General features: G+C 41.4%; 1 protein-coding gene across 2 annotated transcripts in view; it reads right to left on the bottom strand.

Moving 5' to 3' along the window:
- The window catches only part of gas2.S (growth arrest specific 2 S homeolog), a 99261-nt gene extending 80835 nt beyond the window's left edge, over window positions 1-18426 (bottom strand). Inside the window, exons 1-3 of one of the 2 annotated variants that reach the window (XM_018260314.2) lie at window positions 18101-18426; window positions 9580-9702; window positions 4003-4164 (exon numbers count right to left, since the gene is read on the bottom strand). In XM_018260314.2, the coding sequence (XP_018115803.1) occupies window positions 4003-4147 (145 nt within the window). In that variant the 5' untranslated portion in view covers window positions 4148-4164; window positions 9580-9702; window positions 18101-18426. Of the gene's footprint in view, window positions 1-4002; window positions 4165-9579; window positions 9845-18100 lie in introns of those variants that run through there. The other variant, XM_041561013.1, reaches the window with a different exon arrangement.
- Between the last annotated feature and the right edge of the window lie 2639 nt (window positions 18427-21065).

Genomic DNA, 21065 nt, shown 5'->3' with positions numbered 1-21065 from the left:
TGTATCTGAAAAATACATTGTTGACACAGCGCTGCGTTTTGTGCTGTAAAGGGCAGAAATCACACTACGTCACTCAGGTGATGTTTCTGGACACGGAATGTGAAAAAGCTCACACAGCTAGGTGGCACTTGGTTAAAGACTGGGCAAACAATGCCTGCAAGGGCAACGTATACAGTAGTGGATACGGAATATATTATTGCTGCTGTAAAAACATCACTCAGGTGATGTTTACGGACACGGAATTATTATTGTTATTTAGACAGAATGTGAAAAAGCTCACACAGCTAGGTGGCACTTGCATACCTCCCAACTGTCCCTCTTTTGACCACTCAACCCCCTGTCCCTCTTTTGTACTGGAAAGTCCCTCTTTTCTCTGCACTGAACAGCCAGAAAAAAAACAGTTTCTAACTTAATTAGCTTTTGGCAGAGAGCTCAGAACAGCTAACAGGTGCAAATAAGATACTTTGTAACAATTTTGACTCTGGTTGGTGCTGGTGGTGGTGAACTACTAGGAGGAGCAGCACACCAGTCCCTCTTTTCTCTGAACTGAACAGCCAGAAAAAAAACAGTTTCTAACTTAATTAGCTTTTGGCAGAGAGCTCAGAACAGCTAACAGGTGCAAATAAGATACTTTGTAACAATTTTGACTCTGGTTGGTGCTGGTAGTGGTGAACTACTAGGAGGAGCAGCACACCAGTCCCACTCCCCAACACAGCTAGACTAATAGCACTGGGCTCTTATAGTAGCAAAGTAAAAAAACAAAAAAGAAAATAAAAGCAGTCCTTACAAGGACTATTGGGTTATTACAGCAGTCAGCAGATGAGATCAGAAGCAGTGCCCACAGCAGCTACATACAGAGCACTGCAGTAGAAGGTAGATTACTAGTCAGCAAAGCTAACTAACCTAAACTCACTGTCCCTCAAATCCCTGCAGAGTTCTGTCCCTACAATACAGAGCAGTATCAAGTAGATTACTAGCCAGCAAAGTTACTATCAACTGTCCCTCAAATAACTAAACAGCTCTCTCCCTACACTAGCTCTTCCAAGCACACACAGGCAGAATGAAAAAACGCTGCAGGGCTTCAGTTTATATATGGAAGGGGAGTGGTCCAGGGGGTGTGGGGGTGGTCCAGGAGGGAGAGCTTCCTGATTGGCTGCCATGTATCTGCTGGTCTGGGGTGAGAGGGCAAAAATAAGCGCCAGCTAAGGCGAACCCAAATTGGCGAACATCGCGCGACGTTCGCGAACATTCGGCGGACGCGAACGGCCGATGTTCGCGCGAATTAGTTCGCGGGCGAACAGTCCGCGACATCCCTAATAGCCTGTACAGAGAGATCCCGTAAAACTATAGCAGCATAGGTATTCTCCTGTACTAAGCACAATTCAGCAGGAACAGCCCCCTAAGTTTGCTCATAGTCTGTACAGAGAGATCCCATAAAACTATGGCAGTATACTGTGTAGGTATTCCTCTGTACTAATACAATTTTAGTGAAAAGCTGGTGAAAATCAAAATAACAATTTAAACAAATGTTACAGGGCACCCCTTTTGAAACAAAAAGAAATAACAAAAGTGGTATAAAGCTGATACCTTTATTGGCTAACCAAGATAATCATAGCAAACTTTCAGAACACGTTAGTTCCTAATTCAAGCTGATTATACCACTTTTGTTATTTTTTTATGTCAAAAGGGTTGCCCTGTCTCATTTTAACTAACACAGTACAACAACTTTACCACCTATAACAATTTAAAGAAATAAATGCATTTTTTTCTAATTATATTAAATTACACCTTTCAGTTCATTTAAAATATATATCAAACCTCCCCCAAACTTCTTGTTTCATCCTTCCAACAATACACTCCATTTAAAACCCAGGGACACAGTAACTCCATTTAATATTGACATGTGTGTGTTTGTATGGGGAAGGTCAGAAGTAAAGCTGCTGCTGTATATACTAATGGTCTATAGCAGTGCTGGTATTTATATTTATGGTATTGGAATGTCGAACATGTGGACAATAAAGGGCAGATTTCTAAGCCAGGCTGCAGAGCTGAATCATGTGTTGCCTCAGCAAATTTGCCCTTGATCTGCAGATGAATCAGCTCCATTCAGAGTCTGAGCTTATTTCTCTCTATTTCTCTTTATTCTGCTTAATGGGGTCATTGCATTGCACAGAATGTAGAGCTACCACATTTCCCTTTATAGGGGAATTGACCCCCCCCCACACACACACACATCTGTTTTGCCCACTAGGGGTACATAACTGTTCTCAGCAGAGCAATATGGGTAGAGCTAGGTGGAGTCTAGACCAGGAGCAATTCTGATCTAGATGATGCCCCCCTCTCCCGCTCCGTGCTTAAAACATCAGCGTTGGAGCAGGTCAAAGAGGGGCCACATCACTAGGGAAGTTAGTGCAATGGCACTCTCTAGGGTTCAAACTAACCTCGGTCACCTCTTGCGGGTCACGGGCAGGTTCAGGTTGAGCTCTTCGGCCTGCTCTCCCTGCCTGCAACCTTACACTGCCGGCTTGCGACTTCCGTTTTTTAAGACGTGCACCTGCCCCCCCTGCCCCTTTTGTTGCATCATCAGTGGGGCAGTTTGGTGCAAGTCTATAAAAGGAGGGGGAAGCTGGATGTGGGCTGGCACTGGCTGGAGGCAGGGGTTGGATTAGTTGCTACTTGTTCGGTTTTGACCCAGACAGCATGGATTTTTGAAGGGCTGTCCTGGTCAAAATTGGAATACCGGGCAGGATTCCGATCAGCCAATCGCCCCTCTATGTCACGCCTAGGGTTGCCACCGGCCTAGTCGGTATAAACACCTGCCAAGGCCGGGGCCGATATTACAAATTTATCGGCAATGTAGCTACCGGTAAATTTGTAATACCCTTAAAAAGACCCCTCGGCCCGCCCCCCATCCCCTGTAAACTTAGCTTGTCCTTCGGTTTTTTTCCTGGCCACGCCGTGGCCCTGCCCCTTTGTGTCACAACCCCGCCCCCTTTGACATCAAACCACGCCTCTTTTTGTACCCGCCCCCCCACCAGCCAGGGAATTTTTTAGCAAAAGGTGGTAACCCTAGTCACGCCATGCCCTCTGTACATCATGGCCCTGCTATGTCATGGCCCCGCCTCCCAGCCCAGAGTTAGTCCGAAGGAAAGATGGCAACCCTAGCACTCTCTGCACTAGCAGTAAATTTTCAGGTTAAACCCCAGAAAATGGGATCTTAAAGGGATACTGTCATGGGAAAACGTGTTTTTTTTTTTCAAAACACATCAGTTAATAGTGCTATTCCAGCAGACTTCTGCACTGAAATCCATTTCTCAAAAGAGCAAACAGATTTTTTTATATTCAATTTTGAAATCATGGGGCTAGACATATTGTCAGTTTCCCAGCTGCCCCAGTCATGTGACTTGTGCCTGCACTTTAGGATTGAACTACTTTCTGGCAGGCTGTTATTTCTCCTACTTAATGTAACTGAATCAGTCTCAGTGGGACTTGGCTTTTACTATTGAGTGTTGTTTTTAGATCTACCAGGGAGCTGTTATCTTGTGTTAGGGAGCTGCTTTCTGGTTACCTTCCCATTGTTCTATTGTTAGGCTGCTTGCAGTACAGCAGTAAAGAGTGACTGAAGTTGAGCACAAGTCACATGACTGGGGCAGCTGGGAAACTGACAATATGTCTAGCCCCATGTCAGATTTTAAAATTGAATATAAAAAAATCTGTTTGCTCTTTTGAGAAATGGATTTCAGTGCAGAATTCTGCTGGAGCAGCACTATTAACTGATGCATTTTGAAAAAAACATGTTTTCCCATGACAGTATCCCTTTAAAGTTACAAGAGGTGTTTTTTTGATGGCCCTTATATCCAGTCTCTCACTGCCACCTGTGGCAACGTTCTCACTTTGCCTCATGGCATGAGTGGCCCTGGTCTAGACAGCATTGTGTCCAGCAGAGCAATGTGGGTAGTTTGACAACCTGTGACAGACTAATGACAAATGAAAATATCTTACCGAGAAAGCTGGTGAGCCACAAAGCCAGATCTTCTTTCATGGGCAATAGGTTGGCCTCATGCCTAATTGCCAGCCACTGGCTGTACTGGTGCATATCCGAAAGACCAGGCCCTCGCCTCGCAGGGCTCAGTGTGGTGCACATCATATTTAAGATGTTTCTCTCTGGGGAAAGAAGATGAACATAGCTGAAACAAATTTTGCTTAGTTTATACTATAATTGTTATTGAAAGGAATTTCACTGCTTGACTGACTACAGAAGCAATGTCACAACAGTAAGACTTCTGGAACATTCAATGCATTGTGGGAACTGGAGTCCTGAGATGACTGCTACAGTGTTTTAATGGTGTGGATAGTCAGAGCAATGGAGAGAAATATAGCCAGATGCTGCTTTCAAAATCAAGAACTGTACCAAAAATACTTTAACATCATTAAACGTTTGTAATTATGTCTAAAGGACCTTGCATAATATAGACGTGTTTCCGCCTGTAACGCCGGGGGGGGGGGGTGCATCGCTAGCGCAGAGATCGAAATTGCTCTCTCTGCGATAGAAAAGCTGATTTAATAACCGGAAATTCAGCTCTTAAAGTTACCAGGAGTGCTCACCTTGCCCCATCCCAGAAACACTCATGGTCACAACCTCCCCCTATAGCCTTTATATTGGTCTATAATTCCCGAACAAGAAGCCATGTTCTGTGTGCATACCAACCTATAAAAGTTCTAAAGAAAAAGGTCCTCTTTTAATTTGTATGATTACTATTACCATTTATTGCACAGTCTATGGGCTCACAATAAACTATACCCTCATACGATACTATCTATGGGAATCAATATGGCACCTCCTACCCATATGTATAAATACAAATATACAGAGACGGAATGTTCTGGGCACACAATAAGCTATACACTCATAATGTACTGTTTAAGGGAATCAATATGGTACCTCCTACCCAAATGTATAAAAACAAATATACAGAGAAGGAATGTTCTAGGCACATAATAAGCTATACCCTCATACTGTACTGTCTAAGGGAATCAATATGACACCTCCTACCCACAGGGTCGGACTGGGGGGACCGGGGCCCACCGGGACTGTTGCCGAGGGCCCCCCTCCGGCCACCCGTCCTCCCACTGTGACGCGCCGGGGACGAGCAAGGAAGCCGCTCGGTGCGCATGCGCAACAGCGCCGCTTGGCGCGCATGCGCAGGCGGCGCTGCTCAGCGCCGATAATTTTTTTTTTTTTTTTTAAATATAAATATTTAGAGAGGGGTTCTGGCCCGGCGGGGGCCCAAGAGGGTCGGGGCCCACCGGGTATTTTCCCGGTGTCCCGCCGGGCCAGTCCGACACTGCCTACCCATATGTATAAATACAAATATACAGAGAAGGAATGTTCTGGGTACACAATAAGATATACCCTCATACTGTACTGTCTAAGGGAATCAATATGGCACCTTCTACCTATATATATAAATACAAATATACAGAGAAGGAATGTTCTGGGCACACAATAAGCTATACCCTCATATTGTACTGTCTAAGGGAATCAATATGGAACCTCCTCCCATATGTATAAATACAAATATACAGAGAAGGAATGTTCTAGGCACATAATAAGCTATACCTTCATACTGTACTGTCAAAAGCAGTGATCCCCAACCAGTAGCTTGTGAGCAACATGTTGCTTTCCAACCCCTTGTATGTTGCTCCCAGTGGCCTCAAAGCAGGTGCTTATTTTTGAGTTTGAATTTCAGGCTTGGAGGCAAGTTTTGGCTACATAAAAACCAGTTGCACTACCAAACAAAGCCTCAATGTAGGTTGACAATCCACATAGAGGCTACTAAATGGCCAATCACACAGCCCTTATTTGGCACCCCAGGAACATTTTTCATGTTATTGTTGTTTCCCAACTCCATTTACTTCTGAATGTTGCCCGCGGGTTCTAAAGGTTGGGGATCCCTGGTCTAAGGGAATCAATATGGCACCTCCCTCCTCCCATATGTTTAAATACAAATATACAGAGAAGGAGTGTTCTGGGCACACAATAAGCTATACCCTCATACTGTACTGTCTAAGTGAATCAATATGGCACCTCCCTCCTCCCATATGTATAAATACAAATATACAGAGAAGGAATGTTCTGGGCACACAATAAGCTATACACTCATAATGTACTGTTTAAGGGAATCAATATGGTACCTCCTACCCATATGTATAAATACAAATATACATAGAAGGAATGTTCTTGGCACATAATAAGCTATACCCTCATACTGTACTGTCTAAGGGAGTCAATATGGCACCTCCTACCCATATATATAAATACAAATATACAGAGAAGGAATGTTGTTGAACATTGTGATCATTATTTTGCCACTGATGTGATGGATGAATGAGGAATTCTTAGGAAGCACAAACTACAGCGCTGATCCCTAAAACCAAACAGGCCGTCAGTTATTGATGCTGGCAGGCACGATCCACACAATATACTTACAAACACAGGTTTAGGATCTCGGCTCAGGGAAAGGCTGCTACAATAAACCAATTTGATTTACAACCAAAAAAAGCTGCTTGTTAAACCCAATCCATGTGTCACCCTGGCCCAGGTTCAAAACAGATCCCGGTGGGTTACAGACTGTTGCAGGATGCTTGTTGTGATTTTAATTAGTTTAAAGGTTGAGTTACAGCTAAAATATTAACTTCATGTAGGCTTTCTTATTCTTGCTTAATATCGTCTGTGCTGTGGTTTTTAAATTCTTATTCTTTTTTATTAATTGGAAGGATTCATTTATAATACATCAATTTGGGCAGTGTATATAGTTGAGTAATTGTCCATTCTCATTGTAAACAGCAGTCCTTCCCTGCTTTATGGCAGCTGACATTCTAGCTATCTGTATAACAGAACATTCTGTCCCAGTGGCTACATAAATCCTATCTGATCCCCATTGGAAGCAGCAGACCTGCCCTGCTTTATGGCTGAGATTCTAGCTATCTATATGACAGAGCACATATTTAGTGATGGGCGAATCTGTGCCGTTTCACTTCGCCGAATTGTTGCCGCAGTTTTGCAAATTAATTTGCTAGCGACGAAACACGGAAATTCACTGAAAAATTGTGTCTGCTGAATTTATTCGCCCATCACTACACATATTCTATCTGATCCCAACTGTAAGCAGCAGTCCTGCCCTGATTTATGGCTGAGACTCTAGCTCTCTTTTATAATAATAATTTCCTAATAAATCCATAGCAACCCATCAGTTGTTGTCACTTACTGGTCTAGTACAAGCTGATTAATGAAAACAAACATCTTATTGGCTTAGTGCAGGCACCATGGATGCTGTCCACCATACAGTTTGTTTAAAAACCCAATGATAAATGGCAAATAAAAAAAGCAATGCATAGTTTATAGAGACAGTTTGCCTTTCAATTAAATATTTGTACCATGCATGCAGGACAGTTGCGAATTTTACACAAATTTTTGGTTGTTAGGAACCGGCTTACCCTAGCAACAAGGAATATGAATAAATAGAATGGATAAATAGGAGAGGATTGAACAAAAAAGTTATAATAATAACAATAAATAATGCTATTCTGTTTGCATTGCTAACCCTTGTAAACTCAGATTCGATAGGGAAAAGAATGAAAATATTTATCATTGCACAAAACAATTTGAATATATTTGAACTTCCCTTTTAGGCAGGCGAGTTTAGGATATTAATGCTGTTTAGAATACCGCCCCCTCCCCCATCGCGCTGACCTTCAGAGGTCCGATGAGGGCCGCATCTCTAGCGCAGAGAGCGAAATTGCGCTCTCTGCTCTGGAAAAAACGAACTTCTTGTTTAATAACCGGAAATTCGGCTCTTCAAGTTACCAGGAGTGGCTTTTTGCTGCCCCTGGTAACTGCTGGGTAGCTGCCGTCTGAAGCAAGGTACTCACCTTGCCTCATGGCAGAAACTCCCCTGCTTTTAGGGTATTGATATTTGATTATTTGTAGCAATTGATACATTGTAATATGAAGATTACAGATCAGAAAGTGGGCAGGTGCTGAAGGAAACCCTTGCTTTGCATTCCAGTCTATATTCTATGTATTGGGGTTGATACAATTATAGGGAAAATGAGAGATTTATATTGGCTCTTTCCAACCTGACATTTGAACTGGTAGGGCACAGCAGAGTAAAGATGGCCATACACGGGCAGATTAAAGCTGCAATATGGGTCCTTTAGACTGATTTGGCAGCTCATCTTCCTGTGTGTGGGGGCATCCGATGGGTCTCCCTGATCGATATCTGGTCAAAAATCTGCCTGATATCGACAGGTTTGATTTTTCCTGTGATTGAGGACGGCATCAGATAGTTGATGCGGTCCTACGATCTGTCAGCAGTTATTTTCTTCGTATTAACCGATCATATGGCCCTATGGCCAAACCCAATATCGCTCTGCCATTGGTGGAGCGGATTTTATCGACACCCTTTGAGGGGGTGGTTCACCTTTAAATTAAATTTAAGTATGATGTCGAGAGTGATATTCTTAGACAATTTGCAATTGGTTTTCATATATTTATTATTTGTGTTTTTTCAGTTATTTAGCTTTTTATTCAGCAGCTCTCCTATTTGCAATTTACGCAATCGGGTTTCTAGGGTCCAGATTACCCTAGTAACCATGCTTTGATTTAAATAAGAGGCAGGAATATGAATAGGAGAGGCCTGAGTAGAATGATGAGCAATAAAAATACATTTGTAGCCTTACAGAGCATTTGATTTTAGATGGGGTCAGTGACCCCCATTGGAAAGCTGGAAAGAGTCAGAAGAAGGGGCAAATAGTTAAAAAAAAATAATGAAGACCAAATGAAAAGTTGCTTATAATTGGTCATTCTATAACATATTAAAAAGTTAACTGACAGATGAACCACCCAAAATCCCAAATATATATATATATATATATATATATATATATATATATATATATATATATATATATATGCCCAATATGAAAGCACTCACAGCAGATTTCATCAGTGTATATAAAGATTTATTCACCGCTCACATCTACGCGTTTCAACCCTTAATGGGTCGTCATCAGGATAGTGTATCCAAGTGAGTATCACACATTTAAATGTGTGATACTCACTTGGATACACTATCCTGATGACGACCCATTAAGGGTTGAAACGCGTAGATGTGAGCGGTGAATAAATCTTTATATACACTGATGAAATCTGCTGTGAGTGCTTTCATATTGGGCATATGTGATATACGGTCAGCACCCAGCTGTGAGACTTTATATGGTGAGTGCCGTTACATGTGGAATTATATATATATATATATAATATATATATATATATATATATATATATATATATATATATATATATAAGCAGTTACTTATACATTAGCCAACGGCAATGATAGCATTAGGGTTTTTTTTTAAACAAACAATTGCCAAATGTAGAAAAAGTAAATAGATAAATAACATTTGAAGAAATGTTACATTTAGTAAGATTGAGTATTAAATTATAATCATGGAGGATATAGTTGGCACTGCCTGGAGTATTGAAATGAGCACAAGTAAAAGGCAGTTCCTTACCTCGTTGGTGGCTTTTCCTTTGCAGAAAGAGTCTCACGTTGGACCCAGCGAGGGCATTAAAAGTCCTCAGGCTCCTTGCAAGTTACTCTCCCTGTAATGTGGTCCAATCCTTTTTTTCCCCCTCTATAAAAGTTAAAAAAAAAAGGTATGTGGGATTCAGAGGGGCATTGTCAGGCAAAGAATTTAGCCCAGGATGGTTTACAGTACACCTAATGGCATGTAACAGTTTCAACAAATTGTAAGGGCAAAAAGAAAAAAAACCCTCTCTCCCCCCCCCCCCTTTCCAACAGCAGCGAACAGTGAGCTTCTTATGTTGCTCCAGAGAGACAACTTTATTTTTGGAGGGCTTTAAGCTCACAGGGCAGCGCCTGTGTTTGGCTGGCAAAGTCATTTAAACGATCTGCTGATATTTCCAAATGATCATTTGCTGTAAACAATATAGGAGAAGTAGGCCACCGTCAGTAACCAATGCCCCTGGCTCCTTCATTTCTCGGAACAATAGAGCGAGAGGGACACAGTGGGTTTGTTGTGAGCAGCAGGGCATATTCATATTATAGTCTAGACTTTTTATGCCCAGTTTTAACCCATTCGTCAGCATAAAGAACACAGAGCACTCATGGGACTTCATTTATGTGCAAAGATCTAATGGTGTAAGTCGACGTTTCGGTCCTGCACAGAGAAACTTTATCAAGACATCACAAACAGTTTCCCAAACCAAACCAACTGAAATAGTCAGTAGTGAGTGAAAATTGGCACCTAAATCCCACCCACCCCAGTTGTCAGGAGAAAGAAAGAGGTTGTTTAGGAATAAGCAGAAGAACATCAGAGCAGCCTCTTTCTTTCTTCCGACAACTTCCTTGACTACTTTGTGGTCAGACTGGTGGAAAACTGACCAGCAGGTGGTGCTGTTGTAACAAAATTCATTCATATTACCAGTACATGTATCCCTTAATATCCTGGAATTAAAAAAAATAATGAATGTAAATTACAAAAGTGCTTAGAATAGCCCTCATCAATTTACACACACTTATTTTAAAGGTTTACTCATCCTTTAATGCTTCTGAACTATGAAAAAGAAAGGAGCTAATTCATACAGCAGAAAATGTCCCACTCATTAACTCCCACTTGCTAGATTAATCATTCAGTGGGGTATTAGAGATTAGTTCTCACTTCTGAGAACTAATCTGGGCTGCCAGGACAGCCGGAAAAAATATCTTGCAACTGGGGTGGAGGCCCCTTTAATCAATGATTAAATGAATTATTTAAAGGATAACTATAGCTTAACTAAAGAAGTAGCTAGCAATGCTGGGCTTCTATACCAGCCCAAGGCAGCCCATTAGCAGGGAAGATCTGTGTCTCCAAAGATGCCCCAGTATCTCCCCATCTTCTTTTCTGCTGATTCGCTGCACATGCTCTGTGCTCCTGTCACTTACTGAGCTTAGGGACTGACACATAATATACAGTACACTAAGGGGCATATTTATTTAAGGGTTGAGTTTTGAATTGAAAAAACTTCGAAATTCGATTTCAAAAAGTCCAACCGAAGTAAAGTCAAAGTTTTCTTGGGTCAAAGAGGTCCGTATTCGGCCGAATTCTAATTGTACGATCGAAGGAATATCGCATTTGATCAAATTCGATTGGAAGTTTTTTCCCCAAAAAACTTTGATTTCTCGAAGTCCACCAATTCATACTCCATATAGGTTCTAGGAAGTCCCCCATAGGCTTAAACAGCACTTCGGCGAATGGCGAATGGTCGAAGTCAAAGTTTTAAAGAGACAGTACATGATAAATTTCGATGTTTTTTTCAAATTCGAATCAAAGTTGGACTATTCCCTAGTCGAAGTACACAAAAAATAGCTTGAAATTCAATGTTTTTAACTTCGAAAATTCACCTCGACCTCTGCCCCTTAGAATAGAAATGTCACAATATAAGGCTGATTAGTAATTAATACAGATAATTACTACATGGCAGCACAGAAACCAGTGCAATTAGCATCAACATTTAATAATCAGCCCTGTAGCATCAGCTTATTACAGGCCAACATCATTTTCTGCTGGATAATTTGCGACAACCTCTAAGTTTAGCTTCTCAACAGCTGCTCAGAGCCCACTGAGCATGTGAGTGCCACAGACACTTTCTAAGATGGTGACCCCCTGGACAAGTTTGAAGCCCTGGATCAATGATGCTATTGAGAAGCTGAAACTTTAGGCTGGTGCAATAAGTTCAGTATATAAAATATGGCATTTTTAGCCATATTCATTTTCAGAGTTAAATTCTCCTTTAAGAACTGCATTTTTTGAGTCTTTGCAGCAATGCAGTTTTTCAAGGATTATTCTCTGCATGCTACAGCTAGTGGCAGAATATTAATATATATCTGTGATGGGTTGAAATACAAACAAATGGTCTCTGTGTTGATATGAGTGTCATACAGTTGTCCATTCTACCTCGGTCCCAATTAATAGGTACAAAAGGAGCTAAATGTTATTATATAAGCTTTGTGCTATAGACAATTATGCACAACAGCTACTTGGTACCAATGAACAGTGAGATGATATCACTGGCAGCCTTTGTACAGCTGATTGCAGTGGGACCCTGCGGAGTTAAAGGCTACAACGTCAGTCACAGAGCGATACTTTGGCAATTAGATTTAAAAAAAATGAAAAGTAAATATAGGGCTTTTAGAGGCATTTGGACGAGCAGCTGTAACAGACCCTTTTACTCCGAGGGCCTTTAATCAGAAGAACCAATTGGGCCCCTCCTTTTGGTAAATGTTGTTGTTTATACAGACATTGGTGTGAACATCTGGGATTCTACGTGTGCAATAATGTTTCACATACGGCCCATTCACATACGGTAACTGGGGGGAAATTGGTGTATGGGGATTAGGGATTAATCCTTTGCTGCAAGCCAAGAACAACATAAATCTGCTGGCTACAGGGAAATTATATGGAATTCCTCACACCCCAAGTCTCTTGGGACCGGGTGTCAAATAGACAGAGAGAATGGAAGAAAAAAGTTAATATGAAATTCCTGTTGCAAAATCTTAAATATGTTATTCAAGAGAAATAACTTGGCCCCACAGGATCAAAAACTAGATATTTCAATAATGTAAATATCAGGAACCCCATAGCTCCATCTATACTCCAAAATCATCAATACATTGGGGATAATGATCTGTATCTCACACACATATTGATATGGTACATCAGTCAGGAGCCCCACTGGCCCCTCTATACTCCTGCACCACCAAACCTTGGGATAATGATCTGTATCTCACACATATATTGATATTGTACATCAGTCAGGAACCCCATTGGCTCTATACTAGTGTATAGGATTTAACTAATCACTTATTGCACAGTTGTTACGTTGAGCGTTTATGAACTACACTTTAAAGGCAGATGATAGAAGAATTGAATGGTTTAATGGGATCTCTCTGTAGAGACTAGGATGAGCAAACATAGGGGACTGTTCCTGCTGAATTGTGCTTAGTACAGAGGAATACCTATGCTGCCATAGTTTTATGGGATCTCTCTTTACAGACTATGAGCAAACTTAGGGGCTGTTCCTGCTGAATTGTGCTTTGTACAGAGGGACATCGTTTATTGTATCTCTATATACAAGTCATAAGAAAATCTTTCACAATATGAGTTATTCCATAAGGGCCACCATCAGAGGGGGGGGGGCAGTAGGTAGGCTTTTAGACATCGGAAATTTGCTCAGGCCCCACTCAGCTTAAAACAGGTTACAGATGGGTTGGCATCTTTCCTAGAATAAAAAGAATCTTGGCCTTTCTATCTCTCCTTTCATCCTTATTCATTATAGGGGTCAGTAATATACCAGCCAGTTGCCAACTCTAGTTAAAGGAGAACCTAGGCATGCTACACCTTATGTGAACTAGCCCAATGCCTCCACAATCTTCTATCACCCCCGGATTCCTAATAAGATTTGTGTTCAGCTTGGCCCCTATTTGGGGCCAACCCCACTGTTTGGGAATGATTATGTGTGCATTGGAGGGCAGTGTACCTTTGAGTTCTGGACTAGAGAATAATTGGTTAATGAGGTATCTGAGAAGCTGTACCCTCCCCCCCATTTATTATACATCTGTTCTTTGTGAAATGACTTTAAGACTTTTGAAATCACGGGTGCCTCTGTATAATGCAACTTTACTACTGAGAGCACTCCTGCTGCTAGTGAAACATACACCAAAAACCCAACATAGGATTTACACTTTTCACATTTCCAATGAAGCTGTTCGTATTTTCAGGCCAAAATTTAAAGTCTTTGCCAAATGTCAGAGTCTGGTTTCAAAGGACAATGAACACTATTTCTCCAAATAAACCTGGAACTTTCCCTTTAAATGAGAAGCCCAACAAGTTCCAGATCAATTAAAGGAAGTGAGAGGAACTCGTAAGGAAAAGTCTTTAAAAGTAAAATCCCACCTGCTTTGCACATTTATTTTAATTGGGCTTTTATCCCCTATTAGATTAACTATACACGATGAAACCAACGCAGAAAGGTGAAATTTTCCCTTCCTATTTACAAAACAACAATGGAACCAGTCCCTCAGTCGGAATTGTTACATATAAGTACAATACCTGTAACCTTTTATTTTACACATTCCAAAAAGGCATCCAGCCATTTCTTAGGGCTGTCCAATGTATCTGTCAGTACATTTGTTTTAAGGAGAGAATTGTACAGCATCATGCAGTGATGTAACTGGAGCTTCCTGGGTCCAACAGCAAAATGACTTTAGGGCCCCTAAACTTTAGTAATAAAAGATTTTAATAAACCTATGTTGAGACATCTCACTAGTCAATACCCCACTGTGCCCATCTGCAGAGTCTGCTTCCTCTACTGTTACACCACTGACTTTATTTACATTTTGACAGCACAGCCCAGGGTGGAAGTCATATTCCACACGTAACCAAGAGAAAGGAGGTTGGCAGGCATGTTTCTGAGTTGGGAAAATGGTAGTTGGACATGTTACTGAGAGTGGAAAAATAAATGAGTGGGTGTTACTGAGACTGAAAGAATGAATGAGTGGGTGGGCATGTTGCTGAGAGTAAAAGAATGAATGAGTGAGTGGGCATGTTGCTGAGAGTGGAGGAGTGAATGAGTGGGTGGGCATGTTACTTAAGAGTGGAAGAGTGAATGAGTGGGTGGGTATGTTGCTGAGAGTAAAAGAATGAATGAGTGAGTGGACATGTTGCTGAGAGTGGAGGAGTGAATGAGTGGGTGGGCATGTTACTTAAGAGTGGAAGAGTGAATGAGTGGGTGGGTATGTTGCTGAGAGTAAAAGAATGAATGAGTGAGTGGGCATGTTGCTGAGAGTGGAGGAGTGAATGAGTGGGTGGGCATGTTACTTAAGAGTGGAAGAGTGAATGAGTGGGTGGGTATGTTGCTGAGAGTAAAAGAATGAATGAGTGAGTGGGCATGTTGCTGAGAGTGGAGGAGTGAATGAGTGGGTGGGCATGTTACTTAAGAGTGGAAGAGTGAATGAGTGGGCGGGAATGTTACTCAGAGTAGAAGAATGAATGAATGGGTAGGCATGTAACTGAGAGTAGAAGAGTGAATGAGTGGGTGGGAATGTTTCTGAGAGTGAAGGAATGAATGAGTGGGTGGGCATGTTACTGAGAGTAGAAGACTGAATGAATGAGTGGGAATGTTGCTGAGAGTAAAAGAATGAATGAGTGAATGGGCATGTTGCTGAGAGTGGAGGAGTGAATGAGTGGGTGGGCATGTTTCTTAGAAGTGGAAGAGTGAATGAGTGGGTGGGAATGTTACTCAGAGTAGAAGAGTGAATGAATGGGTAGGCATGTTACTGAGAGTAGAAGAGTGAATGAGTGGGTGGGAATCTTACTGAGAGTGAAGGAGTGAATGAGTGGGTGGGAATGTTACTCAGAGTAGAAGAGAGAATGAATGGGTAGGCATGTTATTAAGAGTAGAAGAGCGAATGAGTGGGTGGGAATGTTACTGAGAGGGAAGGAGTGAATGAGTGGGTGGGAATGTTACTGAGAGTGAAGGAGTGAATGAGTGGGTGGGAATGTTACTGAGAGTAGAAGAGTGAATGAATGAGTGGGAATGTTACTGAGAGTGGAAGAGTGAATGAATGAGTAGGAATGTTACTGAGAGTGGAAGAGTGAATGATTGGGTGGGCATGTTACTGAGAGTGATATAATGAATGAGTGAGTGGGCATGTTGCTGAGAGTGGAGGAGTGAATGAGTGGGTGGGAATGTTACTGAGAGTGAAGGAGTGAATGAGTAGGTGGGAATGTTACTGAGAGTAGAAGAGTGAATGAATGAGTGGAAATGTTACTGAGAGTGGAAGAGTGAATGAGTGGGTGGGCATGTTACTGAGAGTGAAATAATGAATGAGTGAGTGGGCATGTTGCTGAGAGTGGAGGAGTGAATGAGTGGATGGGAATGTTACTCAGAGTGGAAGAGTGAATGAGTGGGTGGGAATGTTACTGAGAGTGAAGGAGTGAATGAGTGAGTGGGAATTTTACTGAGAGTGGAAGACTAAATGAGTGGGTGGGCATGTTACTGAGAGTGGATGGGCATGTCACAGGCGAGGCAGAGTGAATGAGTGAGTTTGCATGTTAATGAGGGAGAATGGGTGGATGGGCATGTCACTGCTGAGGAAGAGTAAATGAGTGGGTGTGTATGTCATGGACTATGCTATGTTGTAGGGGTGCCATCTGGTTTTTCAAGCTACCAAGTTAAAAACATTGTGGAACAGTCACAGAAATCCAACCAAGTAACCTTATAGCCCTGCCTCTGATGTCATCACTCCACCCTGAAACATCATAGCTCCCTCCTCTGACATCATTTGCATTCACTCAACTACAAAACTGTGCCCCTAAATCATCATGTCTGCCCCTGACATCACTGCCCTATCACCCATGTCATAGGTGGCAAATTCTGGCAATATTAAATGTAGTCCAGTAAGTTAAAGTAGTCCCCAAATTTGTGAAGGCCAACTACATTTCTGATGGAAACTCTCCAAAATCATTCACAAGCCATATGTATTCACACCTAGTTGTGCTGTCTAAAGGGAACAATATGGCAGCTCCTACCCATATGCTCACAATATGCTGTGTCCAAATTATAAATGGGCTGATTGCTGCTTCTCTCCTTTGAACCAAGCCCTAAGTCAATCTTTGAAGAATCAAATTTCCCTGAGGATCTGTAAATGTGACCTTCCTGTTTAATTTTGCATCCGGACTGTTTATTTTGCCATGTACCTGTGGGCAGCCCCCTCCCCTGGGATGTGGAGCAGTTTCATCTACAAACTAACAAATTCCACAGTACGGTGACTACTTGAGAATTCCTTCCAAAGCAGCAGCTCCCACTGTCTGGAAATGTTACAGCAAACGTGTCTCAGAATGAAAGAAAAAGACGGGGAAAAAGAAGAAGGACAAAAAAAAATGAACGTTTTCACCATTATTTGTGCACAGAAGTCAAATGAAATGTGATTGGGAGTACAGGATATAAATTGTGTTTAAAAAACAATCAGCGCCTCTGCAATGATTGCTGCTGTGATTGCGAGCAGAAAAAACTTTAACAAATTATAGAAAACAGAGAAACAAAAAGTAATCAAATGATTAAAAACAATTCTATGTACTTGAGAGGTAGTAGTGCATAAATAAACTGCCCCTTCCCTTTCCAGATGAAACTCCTTTAAAAGAAAAGCCCTGTTCTGTTGTGACTCTGTTATACAGATAGCTAGAATCTCAGCTGCCATAAAGCAGGGCAGGACTGCTGCTTTCAATGGGGATCAGATAGGATCTGTGCAGCCACTGGGACAGAATGCTCTGTTATACAGATAGCTAGAATCTCAGCTGCTATAAAGAAGGACAGGACTGCTGCTTCCAATGGGGATCAGATTGAATCTGTGCAGCCACTGGGACAGAATGCTCTGTTATACAGATAGCTAGAATCTCAGCCATAAAGCAGGGCAGGACTGCTGCTTCCAATGGGGATCAGATGGGACCATCAACAGACCCAATATTGACTCTACAGAGTCAAGGAACACTACCTACCACTAGTGTCAAAAATACAGAGTAATCCCTTAACTATCACATGGAATTCACCCGCCATAAACCGCAAACGTGAAGACTGGTCTTACCCCCCAAAAGCAAAAGTGATTACTTTGTCTCAAAACAGAGAGAGAGAGATAGTTGCCCAATGTGTTTATTGTAGACTTTTGCAAGATACACATACATTAGCCGTTCCTTGTACAACACGTCGGTATATGTTGCAACCTGACTGATGAAGGTTACAATGCTTGGGCATTACAAGCTGTCCTGCAGCAGAAGGATTAACCCATCACTTTACCAGTTAACCTACGTTATATAACAATGCTTAGTGCATCGGCTTTTAACTTATTATTGTGTCATTATGTCAATGAAATGTTAAGTTTCAGATATCAATTAACATGTGGCTTTTCCCGGGGCAGGAAGCAACATTAGGAAATGAGGCACAGATGGATGTGGTTTGGTTACTGATGTTGCTTACCCTCTCTGTGTGCCGGGGCGACTGCCTTAGCTGCTTGCACTCAGGTCGGACGTCGGCTCACTGTCCTGGGTACAGGGATGGGGCAGTCAGTCTCTCTCATGGTACGTTCCACACACCACTTGTGTCTTTGTATGCCCTTTATTCCTTTCTGGGAAACGACTTGTTGCTTGGGAGAGAGGAGCCGACTCGTGATCAGCCTATAAGGACGGGAAGGAGAAGGATTACGATAGCCGGGAAGTATAAGTCGCTTTCTAAAGATATTGTGTTACAGCTCGTCCTTGGCTTTCACTTCCAGACATTTTTTTTTTTACAGTACTATGAAAAAAACTTTACTGTATCGAGATTATTCACGGGATCTGGATGATTTGGTTACTTTTTATTGAATTCTCTACTACCCGGGGGGGGCCTGTTCTTTTTTAAAGGATAAGTAAACCTTTCAAATAAGTGAATGTACTTTTGTAATTTACATTAATGATTTATTTATTTTATGAAAGATGTGAGTAAGTTTTCTAATTTTATTCCTAAGCAGAAGAACATCAGAGCAGCCTCTTTCTTTCTCCTGACAACTTCCTTGACTACTTGGTGGTCAGACTGGTGGGAAACTGACCAGCAGGTGGCGCTGTTGGAACAAAATCTATTCATATTAACAGTACGTGTATCCTTTAATAACATGGAATTAAAAGAAAATACTGAATGTACAGTGCAAAAGTGCTTAGAATATCCCCCTCATCAATTTTACATTCATTAATTTTAGAGATTTACTTATCCCCCTCATCAATTTTACATTCATTAATTTTAGAGATTTACTTGTCCCCCTCATCAATTTTATATTCATTAATTTTAGAGGTTTACTTATCATTTACACTATAGGTAAAGGGAACAGTTATCTGGGAACCCATTATCCAAATTGCTCTGAAATAGGCCAGAGTTATTTTCCCTAGTGCACAGTTTGAATCAACATTTCTTTTTTTTTAGACTCTTTCTCTCTCTAATAAGGCAGTATGTTGTCCTTGATTGGAGTTAAAGGAAAGGAACCCCTTGGGTTTTTCCCCTTATTCCCCAGGAAAACAGGTCTCAAGCATTCCAGTTAATAGATCCTTTACCTTGACAGCCAAAGGCATTCCTGAAATATTCCATATGGTCTGTGCATCAGCTGCTGTTGTACTACAACTCCCAGCATCCTCAGCTGAAAAATACTGGTTAATATAGAAAAAAGACACATACAATATGATGCATTTTACTTAACCAACAGGCCTACAGCACAATCAAGTTGTTTACAGCTACATAATATATATATATATATATATATATATATATATATATATATATATATATATATATATATATATATATATATCACAAATAAAACTCATGTGTTTATTCCCCCATTAAAACCACGTGCTGTATAACCAACTCTGCCTGACAAGATCGTTTGAGGGAATTATTTTACTGATTGCTTTTCTGGCTGAAAGATTTATGGTAATGCCTCAAATGTTGGCGATGAAACATTTAAAATCTGTAATTGTTTCCATATTAATGGGTGTCGGGTCAACAGAACAAAGCTGGGTGTTTTGTCAGTAACTTTCATATAATCTCTGGGGAAAGAATAATGTTTTGTGGCCCTAACAGTTTACCCTTAATGCTCCCCTGCCAAGTGCACCATAGAAATGATGGCCTCCATAACCCAACCCCCCTTGATCGTGGCACCAGAGCCAGCTCAAGGGCAAGGTATTTGGGCTTATCAGTTCTGGTTGTAGACCTAGTTGCCCAACTGCCCAAAACTGTCTTCTGGGACATCTCTAGAGAGAAATACAATGAGTTTTGCTGTGTATGAACGTTAACCCTTGCGAGAGCCTCAACAGAGTGAGAGAGAGACAATCAGTGCTTTCAAGCTTTGAGAGAAATAAACAAGTTTGTGATCTTACTGGCATGTCTGGGGTTAATGGGGTGTTCATTATCCATTTTTGGAATGATCTTACTGGCCTGTCTGTAGTTAATTCAGCCCTCCGAAACCATTTTCTGCATCGATTTTACTGGCATGTCTGGGGTTAAGGCAGACCTCTGATTCCATTTTCTGCAGTGACCTTACTGCCATGTTTGGGGTAAGTGGAGTGGTTATTATTGATTTTCTGCCATTATCTTACTGCCATGTTTGGGGTAAATGGAGTTCTCATTATCAAATATTTCTGTAGCGATCTTACTGGCATGTCTGGGGTTAATGCAGACCTCTCAATCAATTTCTGCAGTGATCTTACTGGCATGTCTGGGGTTAATGGATTGTTCATTATGATGGGATTGTTAAAAGAGTATTTATCAATGGGTGAAAGTTCATCCTTTGCTAAATACGCCTTTCAAAATCCGATAGAAATGAACGGAGAGTAGGGGAATTTCACTCTAGCGGACTGTGGCGATCACTAACTTCACTCTTTGATAAATATACCCCTGTGCTTTTATTGGGAAAATGCTGACTCTTGATAGACCAAGGCCTGAAGAAGGGCAATGTAGGAAAATCACAGATGTATATTACACCCCAGTGCATGGGGGCCACTATGTTAAATAGAATTCTCCCTGTGTGTGTGTGTGTGTGTGTGTGTGTGTGTGTGTATATATATATATATATATATATACACACATATAACTGCTTCCAGAACTCTCCATATGGAGTTTACTCTTTCATCTGCAGCATCTGGTTTCACATCAGCTCAGAGTAATATAAAGGCAGAGAAGTTCTGACAGAACCTGAGCCATAAAGTGCAGTGATTTGATGCCAGTGACAAGATGGAGTTTGTGAGGCCAAATGCTCTAATGCAAAGCTTTGCCCCCGGCCCTATTACCCACCCAATCGGTGCCGCTCCAGATTGTAGATGGGAAAACTTTTGCTTGAATCATTTTCCACCTGCCTTTGTCTCACGTTGGTTTGGAATGACTCTATATAAATGGCTGGAATGAACATACAGTATGTGCC

Source organism: Xenopus laevis, chromosome 4S (assembly GCF_017654675.1).
Source record: "Xenopus laevis strain J_2021 chromosome 4S, Xenopus_laevis_v10.1, whole genome shotgun sequence".
In the NCBI taxonomy this organism is placed as follows: domain Eukaryota; kingdom Metazoa; phylum Chordata; class Amphibia; order Anura; family Pipidae; genus Xenopus; species Xenopus laevis.
The sequence above is the reverse complement of the archived record's forward strand: the minus strand, read 5'-3'. Positions and strand labels throughout refer to the sequence as shown.